General features: G+C 38.7%; 1 protein-coding gene across 1 annotated transcript in view; it reads left to right on the plus strand.

Moving 5' to 3' along the window:
- Nucleotides 1-18087, plus strand: part of LOC126473710 (fumarylacetoacetate hydrolase domain-containing protein 2) — a 144726-nt gene that overhangs the window by 114330 nt on the left and 12309 nt on the right. Inside the window, exons 2-4 of the mRNA XM_050100952.1 lie at nt 4354-4570; nt 9281-9612; nt 14119-14206. Of these exons, the coding sequence (XP_049956909.1) occupies nt 4354-4570; nt 9281-9612; nt 14119-14206 (637 nt within the window). The remainder of the gene's footprint in view (nt 1-4353; nt 4571-9280; nt 9613-14118; nt 14207-18087) is intronic.

An 18087-nucleotide genomic window follows, 5' to 3' on the forward strand; every position in this document is an offset into this window, starting at 1 on the left:
AGCATTTTGTGTCTTGAGAAAAATGATGTTTGTTGTGATAGGATTACTGTTTCAAATATTTTACCAAAGGTAGGGATAACTGATATCGATCTAGAATTTGGAACTTCTTCTTTGCTTCCCTTCTTATGGACTGGCTGTCTAGCACTTATTTTTAAGGCATTTGGGTATATGTTTTCATTAATACTACAGTTTATAAGATAGGTAAGGTGTTTAGTTATTTCATTGGCACATTTCTTTAACATCACACTTGAGACACCACCCCATCCAGATGAATGCTTGTTCTTTAGCTTTTGTATTGTGTTAAATATTTCCTAGTGATTCACCTCCATAAATTCGAGCTCTATACCAGTCTTGATATCATTTGTTGTGCCATCCTGTAGACCTGTAATAGGGGCTGGTTGGTCAAAAGGAGAGATAAAAAATGCTTAGTGAATAAATTACATACTTCTTTTGGATCTTTCACTAGATGGTCTTCGTGTCTAATGCTAACTGGTTCACTCTGTCCCTTGCTTGTGGCTTTATGGTGTTTATTGATTAGTCTCCAGGATGCCTTACGTATGTTGTCTGAATGCTCTATTGCACCATTGTTTATCTGGTTCCTCAAGTGCAAAAGGTCTGTCTTAACAGTTATTTTGGCTTGATTGTACTTTTTCTTAAATATATGTGGCTTTGTTTCCTTATGTAAGTAGTCAAGATCATATATATTCTGCCTTAACTGATTCAGCCTAGGTGTAAGTTTCAGCCTAGAATTACTTTAAACAGGAGAGTTGGTTCGAACCCTAGTTATTTCTTTGAGAGGGCACCAGCATCGAAATGCTTCAGCACTGTCCTATAAAATGTTTCCCATTTATCTTCTGACCCTTTAGGTTGGTAAATAGTGTCCCATTTCTCCTCTGCTAACTTAGTTTTGAAAGCTCTGGTGTTGGTGTTATTCAGGATCCGCTTCTCAATTATCGTAGTTGCTGTTGGTACAGCAAACCTTAAATATTTTAACACCTGACAGTAGTGATCTAAGTAATGAATATTAACTTCGAAAGTTAACCTTGTCTTTTACATTTTTGTTGACTATTACATAATCTATCTTACTGGAGCTTGACTCTGTTACTCTAGTGTCAGAGTTCACTAAATTTGTGAGATTATATGAGTAAAGTATATCTGTTATTTTCAAATAGGTTATAGTACAGGAGTTTGCATCAGTATTTAAGTCTCCAAACATGCTAAGGTCAGTGGGACTTGTTTGTCTAAATGCCCTGTTAAGTCTATCAAGATAATACAACACATCTGTATTTGGTGAGTGGTACATACCAATAACTTTATGCTTGGCTAACCTGCTTTAATGAGTGTTTATGTGGACCACAACACCAGCCATTTCAATTGTTCCTTCTTTCCAGTATTGTTTAAAAAATGAGATTTTCTTAAATGGAAGATGTTCATTTACAAATATTGCCACCCCACCCCTTTTGTGTTGTTGCCTGCAGTAACTATCTGCTAACACATGCTCCTGCCTCTGCTGAAAGTTTCAAGTTCCTCATTGAGATAAGACATTACTGATTTTTTAATCTAGTTTACTGGACATATGTATCTTCCTGCTTGTTTAGATTGTCCTTTGTGCTTTGGTAATCATTGTTGTCACAACAACATCATGGTCACCAATACCAGTATCAACGTGGACATTCTCAAAGAGGTCAGATCTGTTCCTTGCCATTTCCTGCTTGTTTAGATTGTCCTTTGTACTTTGGTAATCATTGTTGTCACAACTACATCATGGTCACCGATACCAGTATCAACGTGGACATTCTCAAAGAGGTCAGGCCTGTTCCTTGCCATTAGATCCAGTGTATTTCCATCATCAGTGGGGTTTCTAACTATCTGGTCTAGGTAGTTTTCATAGAGGGCATTTAGTAAAGTTTTGCAGGATGTCTTATCATGCCCACCACTAACAAAACTGTAATATTACCAGTTAATTGGTGGGTGATTTAAATTTCCACCAATGATTTCAGTTTGGTCCCTTTAAACCCATCATCATAAATAATGTTTAAAAGAGTAATTCACCACACGCTGGATAGATATTATGTACACAGTAGAACAGTTCATAATGGGAGGAAACCTCCATGGTATAGAGTCATTGTAAAGAAATTGCTAAAGAATCTGAGATTACTGCATAATACGTGTAAAACAAAGTGTAGGGCTATAGATAGAGAGATGCTGAATGCAACACATTTGGCTGTCAAGAGAGCAATGTGTGATGCCTTCAATGACTACCATAGCAGAATATTGTGAAACGACATTTCAGAAAGTTGTCATGCTCAAATTATTATATGACTTTTTAAATAATGAAACCCAGTACGTTGTTTTGGGTGGAGCGTGTTCATTAGAGACAAGAGCGTCAACAGGAGTGGCCCAGGGAAGTGTGATAGGTCTGCCCTTGTTATCTGTATACATAAATGATCAGCTTGATAGGGTGAGCAGCATTCTGTGACTATTTTATGGTGACGCTGTAGTGTATGGGAAAGTGTTGTCACTGTTTGACTGCAGCAGCATGCAGGATGACCTAGACAGAATTTCTGTTTGGTGTTATTAATTGTTATACATGGCAGCCTGCTCTGTTGAAAATGTAAGTTAATGCAGATGAGTATGAAAAAAAAATCTGTAGTGTTTGAATACAGTGTTGGTGGTGTGCTGCTTGACACACTCATGACAATTAAATATAATATTTACATGTAATACTGCAGAGTGATATGAAATAGTTACTTGTAGCGAAGGCGAATGGTTGACTTTGGTTTACTGAAATAATTCTTCAAAAGTGTACCTATCTACAAAAGGGACTGCATAAGAACACTTATGTGACCCATTCTTGAGTACCACTTGAATCTTTGGGATCCCCGCTAGGTCACATTAAAGGAAGACATCAAAGAAATTGAGGTTTGCTCTTTGATTTGTTATGGGTGGGTTTGATAAGCTCACAAGTATTACAGAAATGCTCTGTTAACTCAGATAGGAGTCCCTGGAGGGCAGAAAACATTATTTTTGTGGAACACTATTGAGAAAGTTTAGAGAAATGGCATTTGTGACGGACTGTAGAACGATTCTTCTGGCATCAATGTACATACCGTGTAAGGATCAGCCTCTGCCTTGCACCATATTGTGGGTCATGGAGTGTGGATGTAGCTGTAGACGGATGTAGCTGTAACTGTAGCTGAGGTCTAGAAGAAACAAAATGAGGCTGGTAGCATTTGTTTTGATATATTTGTTCATTTCTTTTTTTAAAATGTAAACTTTCACGGCCGGAAATATCATGTCCATTATAATTATCTGGGCTGTTATGCCGTGGTCGGTTGATGAATTCTGTGATGATTCCCAACGTTTCGTCTCCGACTGCGGGAGACATCTTCAAGGGGGTCCGTAGCTTGATGGAAGGTCCAACACAAATCTGGAAGTGGTTTAAGAGTTTAATTGTAGTTAAAGCTGTCATTTACAAGAAACAATTCCTATCTGAGTTCACAGAGCATTTCTGTAATACTTGTGAGCTTATCAAACCTACCCATAACAAATCAAAGAGCAAACCTCAATTTCTTTGATGTCTTCCTTTAATGTGACCTAGCGGGGATCCCAAAGATTCAGTAGCGAGCCAGTGTGTGTGTGTTGGACCTTCCATCAAGCTACGGACCCCCTTGAAGATGTCTCCCGCAGTCGGAGACGAAACGTTGGGAATCACCACAGAGTCAACCGACCACGGCATAACAGCCCGGATAATTATAATGGACATTTCTTTTTTTGTCCTTGAATTGTCGTTAGGCTGTAGAAAGTTACATGAAAAATGACCATCTAGGTGGCAAAGGATGAGCAGTTCACTTCAGACATGTTCTTGAACTTCACCAAAAAGTTCTGTATAAGGGCTGGCACAAAAGGAACGATACTGATGTTGCAAATCAGTGTATTTATCAAATACCTTCAGTTAGTATAGATCACTTTCTAAATAGGACATTTGTTCCTTACACTACTCAGAACATTCTGCATACCGTTTCCAGTGAGACTGTATAGGAGCCCTGCTGTTTTTTGCTTTCCACAGAGCACAATAACAAATCTGTAATAAAGTTTTCACTCGCTGCCACTTTGTTGATTCTGACAACACATGTCCAAGCATCAGGACCCATTTAAAGGTCACAAAACAATTTAGTTTCATGTCAAGGCATGTATTACCTGTAGCTTTCGTAGCGTTATGTTACATAAGAACAATAGCTGAGAGAAAGTGTGTTTATAGTGTTTGATCAACATTACTTTTTTTAACTTTTGCTGTGTATATAACATTTGGTAAGATAGAAATACATTGTAATTCTCAATGATGTTTTACAGGATTGTTGCTGAAGGGAAGTCAGTCATTCCCCTGAAAAATGTTCGTCTCCTGCCACCAGTAACATCTCCTGACAAGGTAGTTTGTGTGGGTCTGAACTACAGAGGTCACTGTGAAGAGCAGAACATTCCAGCACCAAAAGAACCAATGTTTTTTTCAAAATTCAGCAGCTGCATAACTGGGCCATATGACGACGTTCCTTACCCTCCTATCACAAAGGTTCGTTAGAAACTAAGTGATAAAGTTTACATTATGAATTATTTCTAACAAGATAGAATTTGTAAGAACTAGTTTACATTGATTGTTTCTTGTAAATGACAGCTTTAACTACAATTAAACTCTTAAACCACTTCCAGACTTGTATTTCTTTACAAAAATTATTCACAAGGAAGATTTCTCCTGTTACCTAGCACAAGGTTATCAAACATTCTAACTGAGTAGGCTTCTGCAGTCAGTAAGTTTACATAAAAGTTTTCTAAGTATCATGCCTTGTCATAATGTAAAAAACTATACTGGAGAAATCAAAGTTTCAGCCATGGTTAGAGTGGCCTGCTTCTGGATCTACTAATATGCTTTAGCTGTGAGGTGTCACTTATATTTTGTCATTTCCAATCTCTGAGCATGATGTCATGTCATAATTTTGAAAGGTCATAGTTATGATTGGTCACTTGAGGTGGAAAGAGCAGGAACTTTATTATAATAGGTTGTTGCAGTGGAGGACATGGGTATCAATAGACAACAGCTGATTTGACAATCTTCCTTACAGTATTCTATCTTGTGCCAGGTGCCAGGTACCAGTTTCCAATACCAGCAGGAATTTCAGTGGCGGGAGGAACAAGACTTCTGGTCAGGTGAATACAGGATTATAAATACAAAATCAAATAGGGGTAGTGCAGGAGTAGGTTTAATAATGAATAAAAAAAATATGAGTGCTGCTAAGCTACTACGAACAGCATAGTGAACACATTGTTGTAGCCCATGCCTACCGCAGTGGTAAAAGTTTACATGCCAACTAGCTCCACAGATGACAAAGAGATTGAAGAAAGGTATGATGAGATAAAAGAAATTATTCAGATAGTGAAGGGAGATAAAAATTTAAGTCATGGGGGACTGGAATTCGATAGTAGGAAAAGGAAGAGAAGGAAAAGCAGCAGGTGGATATAGAATGGGGGTAAGGAGTGAAAGAGGAAGCCACCTGGTAGAATTTTGCACAGAGCATAACTTAACAATAGCTAACACTTGGTTTAAGAATCATGAAAGAAGGTAGTATACATGGAAGAGGCCTGGAGATACTGGAAGGTTTCAGATAGATTATATAATGGTAAGACAGAGACTTAGAACAAGGTTTTAAATTGTAAGATATTTCCAGAGGCAGATTTGGACTCTGACCACAATCTATTGGTTATGAACTGTAGATTAAAACTGAAAAACCTGCAAAAAAGGTGGGAATTTAAGGAGATGGGACCTGGATAAACTGACTAAACCAGAGGTTGTACAGAGTTTCAGGGAGAGCATAAGGGAACAATTGACAGGAATGGGGGAAAGAAATACAGTATAATGGGTAGCTTTGAGAGATGAAATAGTGAAGGCAGCAGAGGATCGAGTAGGTAAAAAGATGAGGGCTAATAGAAATCCTGTGGGATAAAAGAAGAAATATCGAATTTAATTGATGAAAGGAGAAAATGTAAAAATGCAGTAAATGAAGCAGGCAAAAAAGGATACAAACGTCTCAAAAATGAGATGGACAGGACGTGCAAAATGGCTAAACAGGGATGGCTAGGGGACAAATCTAATGATGTAGAGGTGTGTATCACTTGGGGTAAGATAAATACTGCCTACAGGAAAATTAGAGAGACCTTTGGAGAAAAGAGAACTGCTTGTATGAATATCAAGAGCTCAACAACAGTCACATTAAATACATGCAAGCATATTACTGTACTCTGTGGTTTTAATATTAGTCCATTATTTTCCTTTCAGTGTTTTGAGTGAGATATCCCATCCCCAGAGGTCAGGGAAGCTAGAATTGTGTGGGAGGATCGAAATTGTCTGTGTAGAGTAGCAGGCAATAAGGTCATCCCAGTTAACATGTAGAGCATGCCAAGAGGGCCCACATGATAGTTTGTAGAGGGGCGACACTAGACCAGGGGTTATGGAGTATTTTTAAAATTTTTGGAAGACTAGTGGCGACTTATAAGTAGCCATAAAAATGTTCGAGTCCCGTTAGAAACCTGTGTCATACCAACTTTTAAATCATTTTCTTGAAAGAGAAACTCCTGGCTACACTATGTATTTTGCTTTCCCTGAGAACTGGGCAGGGAGGGGGGGGGGGGGGAGAAAAAAGGGGGGATGGGGAAAGGAGAGGAACAGAGGAGGAGAAAAGACCTGTGGATGCACTAGCAGACAGGAGTGCATGAGGAGGGTGATGGAAGGCAAATTGTGAGATGGTGCCCCCCCCCCCCCCCCATCCCTGGAGCACTCCAGCAACTGGGTATAGGGCATCCTCAAGGTGAGCAGTTCTATATTCATTCATGTGCACAGCCAGTTTGATTGTGGTCATCCTATATAAAATAGTATGTAGTGAATATGAACTAATGTCACATCTCCTCTTGTCCTCCAGGCCTCAAATGTGCCAATATTCCAGTACTTGAAACAGAGCAACAATCCGAAGTAGGGTGGGGGAGAGATAGCAGGGCACGGGTGGGGGAAGAGAAATTGACACTGATTGGTGGAGCATCCAGGGACCAAAGGTGGTAGGACAGGGCTAACAGGTGCAGTGTCAGGAGGTGGGGGGGAGGGAATAATGGGGGGGGGGGCATAGATTGGCGGATGTGCCAGCAGAGGGCAGCATACAGTGAGGGTGAAGGGAGGTGAATTGTGAAGTGGTAACAGGACAGAGGAGGCAGAAACAGTTGTGTGATGGGTATGGGACAGTAGGTTGCTGTAGGTTGAGGTCAGGATGATTTTGGGAGTGGAGAATGTGTTGTAAGAATAATTCCCATCTGTGCAGTTCAGAAAAGTTGGTGGTGGAGGGGAGGCTCCAGATGGCCTGGGTTGTGAAGCAACCATTGAAATAAAGTATGTTATATACAGCTGCAGGTTGTTCCACAGGGTGGTCCACTTTGCTCTTGGTCACATTCTGTCAATGGCCATTCATCCTTGTTGACAGCTGGCTGGTATCCTACCAATATAAAAAGCTGAGCAATGACTGCAACAGAGCTGGTATATAACATGGCTGCTTTCACAGGTGGCCCAGCCTCTGATGGGGTAGGATAAGTCTGCGACAGGACTGGAATAGGAAATGCCAGGTGTTGCACCTGGATCTTCCTTGTGGCAAGATGTTGGGATTGGGAGTTGCATAGTGATGGACTAGGTTATTGTGGAGGTTTGATGGGTGATGGAAGACCTCTTTAGGAGGGGCTGGTAAGAATCTTGGGTAGGATGTCGCTCATTGTGGGGCATTATGATAGATAATCAAAGCACTGACAAAGGATGAGGTTCTGTTGTTCCAATCTCGGGGGGGGGGGGGGGGGTTGATGAAGGGGCGCTCCATTCCAGCTGTTTCTTGGGGATGATGGGAGGATTGGGGGAGGGGGGGGGGAGGATATGGCATGGGAAATCTGCTTGTGCAGTTGGTCTGGGGGTTAGTGTCTGTCTGTGAAGGCCTCTGAGAGAGCTTCAGTGTACTGGGCAAGGGGGATCCCGTCATTGCAGATATGCTGTCCCCAGATGGTCAGGCTGTATGGGAGGGAGTTTTTAGTGTGAAAGGGATGACATCTGTTGAAATTCAGGTACTGTTGGTGTTTTTAATGTGGAAGAGGTGTGAATGGAGTCATCAGAGAGGACATGGTCAACGCCCAGGAACTCGGCACGCTGGCTTGAGGAGGACCAAGTGAAGCAGTTGGAAGAGTAGATGTTGAGGTTGTGAAGGTATTGGGATAGGGTGTCTGAGTCCATATCATGAAGATATCATCACTTAACCTGAACCACACCAGGCGTTTGGGGTTTTGGGAGGCTAGGAAGGTTTCCTCCAGACAGCCCATAAACAGGCTGGTATAGGAGAGTGCCATGCAGGTACCCATAGCTGTGTCACGGATTTGTTTGTATACCTTACCTCCAAAGTAGTAGTTGTATGTTAGGATGTAGTTAGTAAGGTGTATGAGGAATGAGGTAGTGGGTTTGGAGTGTGAAGAATGTTGGGGCAGATAGTGTTCAATAATGGCAAGACCATGAGCGTGAAGGATGTTTGTGTATAGGGAAGTGGCGTCAGCAATGATGAGTAGGGAGCCAGATTGGTTGTGGAGTGTTGGTGAAGGAAGTGGTTGGTATCATCAACGTGGGAGGCAAGATTTTGAGCAATAGGTTGGAGGTACTGGTCAATGAGGACCAAAATTCTTTCACTGGGAGCACAATATGCAGCTACAATGGGCCATCCACGATTGTTGGGTTGTGGATTTTGGGGAGCATGTAGAAGGTGGGTGTGCAGGGTGTCATAGGAGTGAGGAGGGAAATGGATTCAGGAGAGAGGTTTTGGGATTTTTTTAAAGTCTCAAAGCATTTCTTAACATAATCAGCTTTTAAAAGGAATGATACAGTCACTGAAGTGGGAGTATAGTTCTCAGAAATTAAAGTAGTTTTCTTTGGTGGCTGATGATAGCTGGAATAAGAGTAGATGCAGAGATACGGGGCTAGTGCCTAGTTTTGGATGCTGTCATCAACTATGACGCAGCTTTTATTTAGTACAGGTTTTCTATGCAAGTGTTGCCTTTTTATCCTCCATAACTTAGCTTTTGTTTCATTGCTTGTTTCTATAGTAAGTATGAAGTTACTAAAAACACAGTTTAAAAAGGTAAGTATAACTCTATTTTCACTATTATAGTAATTAGTTATTTTGTTTTCATTGTTCTTTTAATTATAATTCTCATTTCACAGGAGCTGGACTGGGAGGTGGAACTGGCAGTGGTCATGGGGAAAACTGCCAAGAATGTTCGCCCAATAAGTGCAATGGAACATGTTTTTGGTTTTACTGTTGCACAGGATTTAAGTGCCCGTGATTGGCAGAAAAAACGAAACTCGGGGCAGTTTTTGTTGGGAAAGGCTATGGATAGCTTCTGTCCACTTGGACCAGCTGTTGTCACTAAGGAAGCTATTGCTGATCCTCATGCTCTAGGCATACGCTCCAGAGTAAATGGTATTCTAAAACAAGAAGGAAACACAAATGAGCTCATACATCGAATAGATCATATTATCTCATTCTTGTCTCAGTAAGTATTGCACTGAAGTTGTACACAAAGCAACAGATATGTTTTTTCCATTAAAGAATCAGATTGTCTTCTTTTTATTATACCTGAGGAACTTACTATTGCATAAGATTTACAAAACAGAGAGGAATAAATCAGTAAAACTTTCAAATTATTTCGGCTCTTTTTCACACAGTTCAAAGATTTATCTATGTGTAACACAGTTGATGTGACTGCAGTTATACATGTTACAGCCTTTAGTAGTGTGTATGCTGTGATTCTCGTTCATCATAAATTGAAAACGTGTTACAATGTCTGAAAAGAAACTAGTGACACACTGAAGCTTTGGCTGGTTTCTCGAGGCAGGGTTGGATGGTGTAACATTGCCATCAAATGGCAAGAACCTAGTTTTTAGTGACAGTTTATGTAATGCTAGTATTTTAATCAGTTTTTGTACATAATGTACCACAATATTCTCATGAACAATTTTTGTGCATTGTTTAGTAGACTAGAAATGAAAGGATTTGAACAGATCATATTGTCACATTTATAGTGAAAGTTGGATCAACAAGATGTGTGAACTTGCACACGTGCACACATACATGTATTGAATGATACAAAGTAAAATGATCTATTTGATAAATTACTCACAACAGAATTTATACAAAAGTGGTGGATTCTGGAGTGACACTCGGGTGATTAATTTCTCCAATATTACAGGAAACACTGCCTTCAAACAGCTAATTTTCAGACATAATTTAAATATCAACTGTTCTCAGATGAGTAAATAACCCGCCAAACATATTTCCACTGATCTTTTATGAAAGAAACTCATAAATTGGTATCTGGTACCAAATTCTTAATTTTAATGTAATCTGTAAAGTATGTGAAAATGCACTCTAGTGAGCGTAGTACTTGTTGGGCTGTAGCAAATGCGGATATAACATATTCCATGGCTAGCACAATGAATGTCATTCATCCCAAGTAGTTGCACTACAGTGATGCACTTGATCTTCCACAAAGAAGCATTTGACAAATTCAAAAAAACCTTTACCTTATGGGTAAAGTTAACTTCGATAAAAAAAATCATTTTAAGCAGCTCTAGTGTTGTCGAACACAGGCCGCTTATGAGACAACTCACGTTAAAGATTGTCTAGGTTGAACATGATGTATGTTTCATATGCTACATAAAGGAGAGTATACATTGTATGACTGAATGATGGCAGTTGTGAATTTATTTTTGTATGACTTCAGGTCCCAAGGATATACCACATTTCCGATGAACAGAAAACACACACATACAAATTTAGTTTTGCAAATTGTTTCAAAATATGTGGTCACAGCTGAGACATATCCCCAGTTTATCTTGAGCATCAGGTCTGTTTTAAGTAACCGAGAGTGCTGAGCTGGTACTTCTCTATAAAATGAGAAGCTCCCTGTGGGAATACAGAAGCGTTACGGGAACAGTATTAGTTTCACCATTATAATGTTTATAGCATATAAAAAAATCTGAGGAAGATGACATTTCAGTGCAACATAATAGTAGTATTAGGAACTTCGCCCTCACTTGTAGCTTCTTTGAAGAATTATTGAACTATGACACCATTATGTCTCTGTCAGTTTCTTATTACATTACCAGTGCAGGGAAGCTGGGCTTTCTGACATATTACTTCTATGGTTTTGTCAGTGTATTCATTGGCTACTTGTCTTTCATGTGGGCAGACATTATATGTATAAAGAAAAATTTATCCTCCACATTCTTGTGTGAACCCCATGCAATTATCCAGATTTTAATGCTTAACTCTCTCTGAACAATCACTCCCATCTTAAAGCACATTCTCTTAGACTAGTATTCCACTCACGTACTTTTGTATCTCTGTATCAGGTCATTTGAGTGATATATTTTTGGAGTCAGACATACATCTGATCTAAAGCATTATAATCAATTTCATAAGTGAATATGAGTACCTGATGCATATAGCACTCACTACTCACACACACTACTTGTTCAAAATTATCCAGATACCCCTATGTATTACAAAATTGACTACTAAGTGTCATGAGATGTGGACCCACCAACGTATAAGGAGGTGGGGTGTATCATGTTGTCAGTACAGAAGCAGTGTAATAGCTGAATGTATCAGTCACAAGAACTCAGTGACTTCAAATGTAGACTAGTTACTGGATGTCACCTGAATAACAAATCAATTGGGGGAATTCGACTGTTCTAAAGCTGCCCAAGTTAGAGCTATTGGTGATGTGATTGTGAAGTGGAAACGCAACAGAACAACCATAGCTAAACTGAGCCCAGGCAGACCTCATGTACTGATGGACAGGGACCATCCAGCATTGCTGAGGGTGGTTGAAAGAAAAAAATAATCAGAAGAAGGAATCACTTATAAGTTACAAAGTGCTACATAACCAACAATTCAATTAGCTTAACGGCTGTGCATGGAGAGTTACAAAGAAAGTGATACAATGGTCGAGCAGCTCCTCATAAGCCACATTTCTGTAGTCAGTGTTACTGGCACTTGAGGTGATGTAAAGAGGGATGCCAGTGGACGGCGAATGTCTGGAAACAAGTAGTTTAAGTGGTGAATCATTCTGTTGCCTGTGGCAATCAGATATAAGGGTTCGGGTTTGACGAATACCTGGCAAACATTACCTGTCATAATGTGTAGTGTCAACAGTGAAATACGCAGGAAGTTGTGTTATAGTATCGGGTTGTTTTTTGTGTTTAGGATGTGGTCCCTGTAATGTGCTTAAAAAATGTTTTAAGGATATGAACACATTGTAGTTTGGAAACAATGATTGTTTGTATCAGCATGACAGTACAACCTGACATAAAGTAGCCCTTATGAGGCAATGGTTTTTGGGCAATACCATTCCTGAAATATTGTCCTGCTACAAGTACCTACCTGAACCCAATGAAGCATGTTTGAGATAAATTAAAATGTTGACTTCACCCCAAACCCAAGCATCTAAATCAGCATCTTCTTTGGTGGCAGGAAGCTCTTAAGGAAGAACAGGTGCCAATCCTACACAAACATTCAGAAACCTCATTGAAAATATCCACAGCAGAGTTCAAGCCATCATAAGGGACACAAAATGCTTTGACCATTTCCTAACTACTACTTGTGCTCACTCTCTAACGAGGATATTGAGAGAAAGCAAAATATTAGTGTTTACAAAAATCATTTCACTACATTATATGCACTTAGTTTGATGCTATGTGCCTATTTCTCTGAGAACATGTGCACATTTATGCTGTTATTGGTTCAGTTAGATGTTACTTCAACACTTGAGAATCATTTTACACAGCAATCTACTTTTTCAGATATCTAGAAGTAAACCAGTTTCTTTCTGTATTAAAAACTGTCCACAGTTCCAATTGTAGTTGTTGTTTCCATTAGATACCCATATACTTTTCTAACGAGTCCTGTGCAAACAGACGCATCAGCATTTGGAATATAACATACCTCACTTAGAATACACCAACATTAACTAAATTAACAAGTACTTTAAGTAGAAACAAAGGAGAAAAAGGCTGCTACTTGTCAGTGGCAGTTCACACTGATGGCAACAAATGGTGGTACAAACATTAGCTTTTGGTTCCAGGTGTTCATCCATATGCTAAAAGAAAGGGGAATGTAAAGAAGAAATAAACATAACCAAAACTGAATTTAGGAAAGTCATATAGCACCCCAGTTCAGGGTAGACATACCAAAGAGGATTACAGTGACTAAATAAATAAATAAATAAAGTAATGAAATGCTGACCCCTAGATAAGATTTGTATACATTGATTATAGTTTCATTTTGGATGCCACCAATACATATTAGATGGTATTTGCAGAATGAACAACAACAAAATCATTCAGCTGTTCTGCTGTTGGATGGTTGGTTATCATAATTTGTTAAAGCATTCTGCCGAACTGGGAGCGGTCCTTTTCTTTCTCCTTAGTTTGCCATTTAATTTCATGTAACTTAAAATGTTTTACTTCTGGTCTACAAAGCAAACAGTTCTGTTGTTATAAGACAAATGTTAATGTGAATGTTATTGTTTGTCATTTTGTTGTATCCTTAGACACTGCAACTAGCATTAAGTATGTTCAAGGATAGTTACGATGAGGTCATAAGTATTTAGGAGTCATCACACATTTTTTTTTTAATGGTAGTTGTGTATGAATAACAGGATCATTGTCGGAAACTAGCAATATGTGGACTATTAACTCGTCATCTGTCAGACAGACGTGCTCTTTATGCACTGGTATTATAGTATTGAGAATAACTAGCAGGTTTAAAAACTTCTGTTTGTTTCAAGAACCAAAGCTTTTAATATCTTTAAATTTTGTACAGCCTGTGATTTTTACTTACTGGTTTCATTTTGCTGCTGCTCTTATCCATTAAGCTATGAGTACTTTCTTATGGCCAAAATTCTTCCTCTGATATTAGGTGATGCCCTAATAGTAATAATTAGAGGTTAAATAGGAACAGTTTTCATGTAAATTTGTGATTTTTCTCTCTACAGTGTCATAACCTTGCGCCCTGGAGATATCATTTTAACCGGCACTCCAGCTGGTGTTGGGATGCACAGAAAGCCACCAGAGTATTTGAAGGTACTGCCCTAATCTGTTTTGGTGAAATTTCTCTCTCTCTCTCTCTCTCTCTCTCTCTCTCTCTCTCTCTGTGTGTGTGTGTGTGTGTGTGTGTGTGTGTGTGTGTGTGTGTGTGTGTGTGTGTGTGTGTGTGCGTGTTGTTAATTAGTGATTATCATTATTTATTCATTAGAGTGTGAAATGTGAGTCAGATACTTTTGCATTTATATTTGAATATGATAAATAAAAACTCAGTTTGAAGGGGTGATGCTCCCACAGTTTTGCTAATCACATTGAGCTGTTCAGTGTAGGATGCTGATTAACAATTTTTGATTTAAGAAGCTCACATGTTGAATGATGCAAGGTATATTCACATTCACAACAAATAACAATTCTTATATTTGGCAAAGGCATGCAACTATTTTAAGAATACTGCATACACACGTGCTACTTGTGACTGGCAGGCAGGACACTGCCAATGCAGTGGACAGAAGTTCCGCTAGGTGGTGTGGGCATGTTTGAAAGTACAGTAAATAAGAATTGAATAAGAATGAATTAAAACATATAGTGGTAGTTAAAGTCAGTGCAAATGAAAAATAGATTTAAAATGGGTGATAGAACTGAAATAGGTGTAAAAACCACTTAAACAGGTGTAAAATGCCTAACATGTAGCGCCATCTGTTGGCATCATGGGTAAAGACAAGATGTATGCAAGAAATACATATATATTGATGTCTGTTTTGTGTAGCTGTAATACATAATTAATTTTCTATAAGCCATATGTAAAATAAAGGGTATAGAAATAAATTTATGAGGAGATTATGTCACTGTTCAGTTAAACTCTTTCAAAAACTGTCACCATTGAATCATTAAATGTCTAATTCTCAATAATTGGTTGGTCATTAAGATGTACATCTTTAGCTACATGAGTGTGTTTGACAATATCCAGTTCCTCTAGCGATGTCACTTTTTTGCTCTTGGGTGCACAATGAGAAATTTGGAGTGATTCTAATACAGGTCCTGTGTGTCTACTAGCTTTTAAATGCTCAGGAAATGCTGTATTACTTCTAATTACACATTCAGAACATCTGGTCTTTCTGCCCAATGTAACCATAGGATATTAAGCACATGTTATTTATAAACCAAAAATGAGAGAATCTGTCATTACATGGCTGCTCATAGTGTATAAATAGATACTGGATATTATAATGAAATGTGTAAGCAACTTTGACAATATAGCTCCTAAACATCCTAGTGGGCTGACAAATGCTACCCAAATATGGTACAACAAACTTTGCTTTTGGGATTACAAACTTAGGTTCTGTTAAACTACCACTTTTCTCAACATTTTGTTTGTACAACTTATTGACAATGTTAGTTATATACAGTACTATTAGCAGTGAACTGAAAATTGGCTAGTTCATGGTCAGCAGCAACTGAGGTTAAAGGACTTTTGCATAGGCTCTGGAAAATTCTTTTTTGTGGTGATATGGATGGCATTACGATGCATGGATTATTGAGTCACTGGTGGTTGGCTTATGAAATGCCAGAATTAATTTCACTATCAGCAAGCTGAAGTTTTATGTACAAATAATTTGTGGACCCATTACTTCATAAGACATTTTAGAATGTGCAATGTTAAATTCATCTTTCACTAAAGATATATCCACCAAAGGGTCATCACATACAATGAATATGTCATCAACATAATGACAATAAAATGGTGATAATTTTTCAGAGTATAGCTGAGTACTGGCATAGCGCACCTCATCAAGATGTTAATTTATATCTTCATATTTTATATTTGGCTTCAGGAATTTTTTTTACATACTTTATATCTGATTCATATAGAAGTTGTAATGTCTATGTATTTCTTACGTAAATCTTGCCTTTACTCTTGATATCAACAGATGGCATCATGTGTTAGATATTTTATTCCTTCTTAAATTGTTTTTACATCTATTTTACTTCTATCCCTTATTTTAAATCTATTTTTAATTTGCATTGACTTTAACTACCACAACATTTTACTCTATTCTTATGTCCTGTACTTTCAAACATGTAAAAGCCGCCTAGCAGAACTTTCACCCACTTGGTCAGCAGCTTCCTGCCCTACCAGTTTCACGTATTGTGTGCATATGTGGTCATGTAGTCAGGCCCACTACAATTTGTATGCCAATATTTGTGTGTTAAGATTAGAAGTGCGAAACTATCGTAGCATAGCTGCATGCATTTGCTAAAGGTAAGAATTCTCTCTTCACATTTCAACAACTAATTTGACTTTTTGCCACTAATCTAGGGCAACTTTTATAATACTCTTTTCCCTTAGCATTCTTGATGCATACCACAGTTCTAAACGTAAGTCCCCCTTCACTCTGATGTTTATGAGTAATTTAAAAAAAAATTACTAACCTCTCATGCTAGATAGGACCATATCCATTATCTGTTTATATGTATTTTCCCCATGTAGAAATTCTGAAGATGCCTCAAAAAGGTGAAAAACATCATTAAAACTTCTGCTGTTACTGCAACTTAAACTGTTTTTTCCTACTAAAAATATATCACAATTGCTGCACCATGGCCATAGTGTGGGCGCACTTACATGTTAATTATAAGTTACATTTAAGTTGAAAGTTTAGCACAGTCACACAGATGGTAACTCTTTGTTACATTAGTTTCTAGTATATTTCAGTACACTCCATATTGTAGTGCAGCTGTATCCCATACAGCCATCCTCGCCATGCATGAGCCATCAGCAATGGTAGCACATTGAGGAAGTTTCCTGCAATTTTTCGTGTTTGTGGCACCTTGCTATCGGCAACTACTAGAAAATTACTACATAAGTAAAAAATAGTTGCATGACTAAAAAGAGATCTTAATAAATAATACTAAGTAAGTGTTAAAAAAGTCTCCTTCATTCATCAAATTTATGTTTTTGGAGGCAAAGATATCAGTATAATATTCTGAATAGTTATCTTAGGTACTGATAATTAATTATCAGCCATTATTTCAAATTTTTTGAACAGGTTTTTAAGTTTCACAGCATTCACCAAAGGAAACCCAAAAATTCACAGGTGACATTAATACACTTTAATCAAAGTAACAGATGAAACAATTTCTTAAATGTTATTATCCCCCCCCCCCCCCCTGGGTGGCCCACAGCTGTTTTGTGGGTTTGTGTGTGGCTCTCACGGGGCCCTGAACTGTTGCAGCCTTTCTTCTCTCTTGGACTGCATTCCCTTCCCCATCCCACTTCTTCCCATCCTAACTTCTCACCCTTCTGTCCCCTCCCCTCCCCCCTTCCTTGGTGTTTCCCTTTACAGTGGCTCAGCTATTCCCTCAGTCCCGCTGTTCCTTTTTGATCTTGTCTCGTGTTTCCACTTTTTTTTTTATCCTACATGAAATGTATTCACAATTGTGAATATGGACAACCATCAGCTGTATAAGCATGTGTGGCACTCGCACTACAGCTTATAAAGCCTTTGAAAATATTGAAATTAGTACTGGGGCCAAGGAGGAAAATAAAGTGAAGGTAAAAGGCATTGCTGTTCTTGATGGTTCTTGTATTTAGGCAGATGGTATTTTGAATATAATCCTTGAAACAGATGATACATTTAGTCATGCTACTGGATGGCTTAGTGTGGCTATTGTTAGCTTCTTTCTCCATAACTTCTGTATCCATAATATTAGCCATTTGGGGAAGAACTCCCTCCCTAGCATCTTTTGCACGGGTTCCTCACCCTCACCCCCTCCTCCTCCTTCCTTTCCCATCGTAGACCCCTTCCAACTCCCCACTAGCGTAGCCTCTATGTCTGGTGGGGCTGTTATCTTCCCATCTGGTGGAGTCCCCTGACAACACAGAGATCAGATTTCAGGTACCTCAGTCGTCACTGCCTCGTATA

The sequence above is a fragment of the Schistocerca serialis genome, chromosome 4 (assembly GCF_023864345.2).
Source record: "Schistocerca serialis cubense isolate TAMUIC-IGC-003099 chromosome 4, iqSchSeri2.2, whole genome shotgun sequence".
In the NCBI taxonomy this organism is placed as follows: Eukaryota; Metazoa; Arthropoda; class Insecta; order Orthoptera; family Acrididae; genus Schistocerca; species Schistocerca serialis.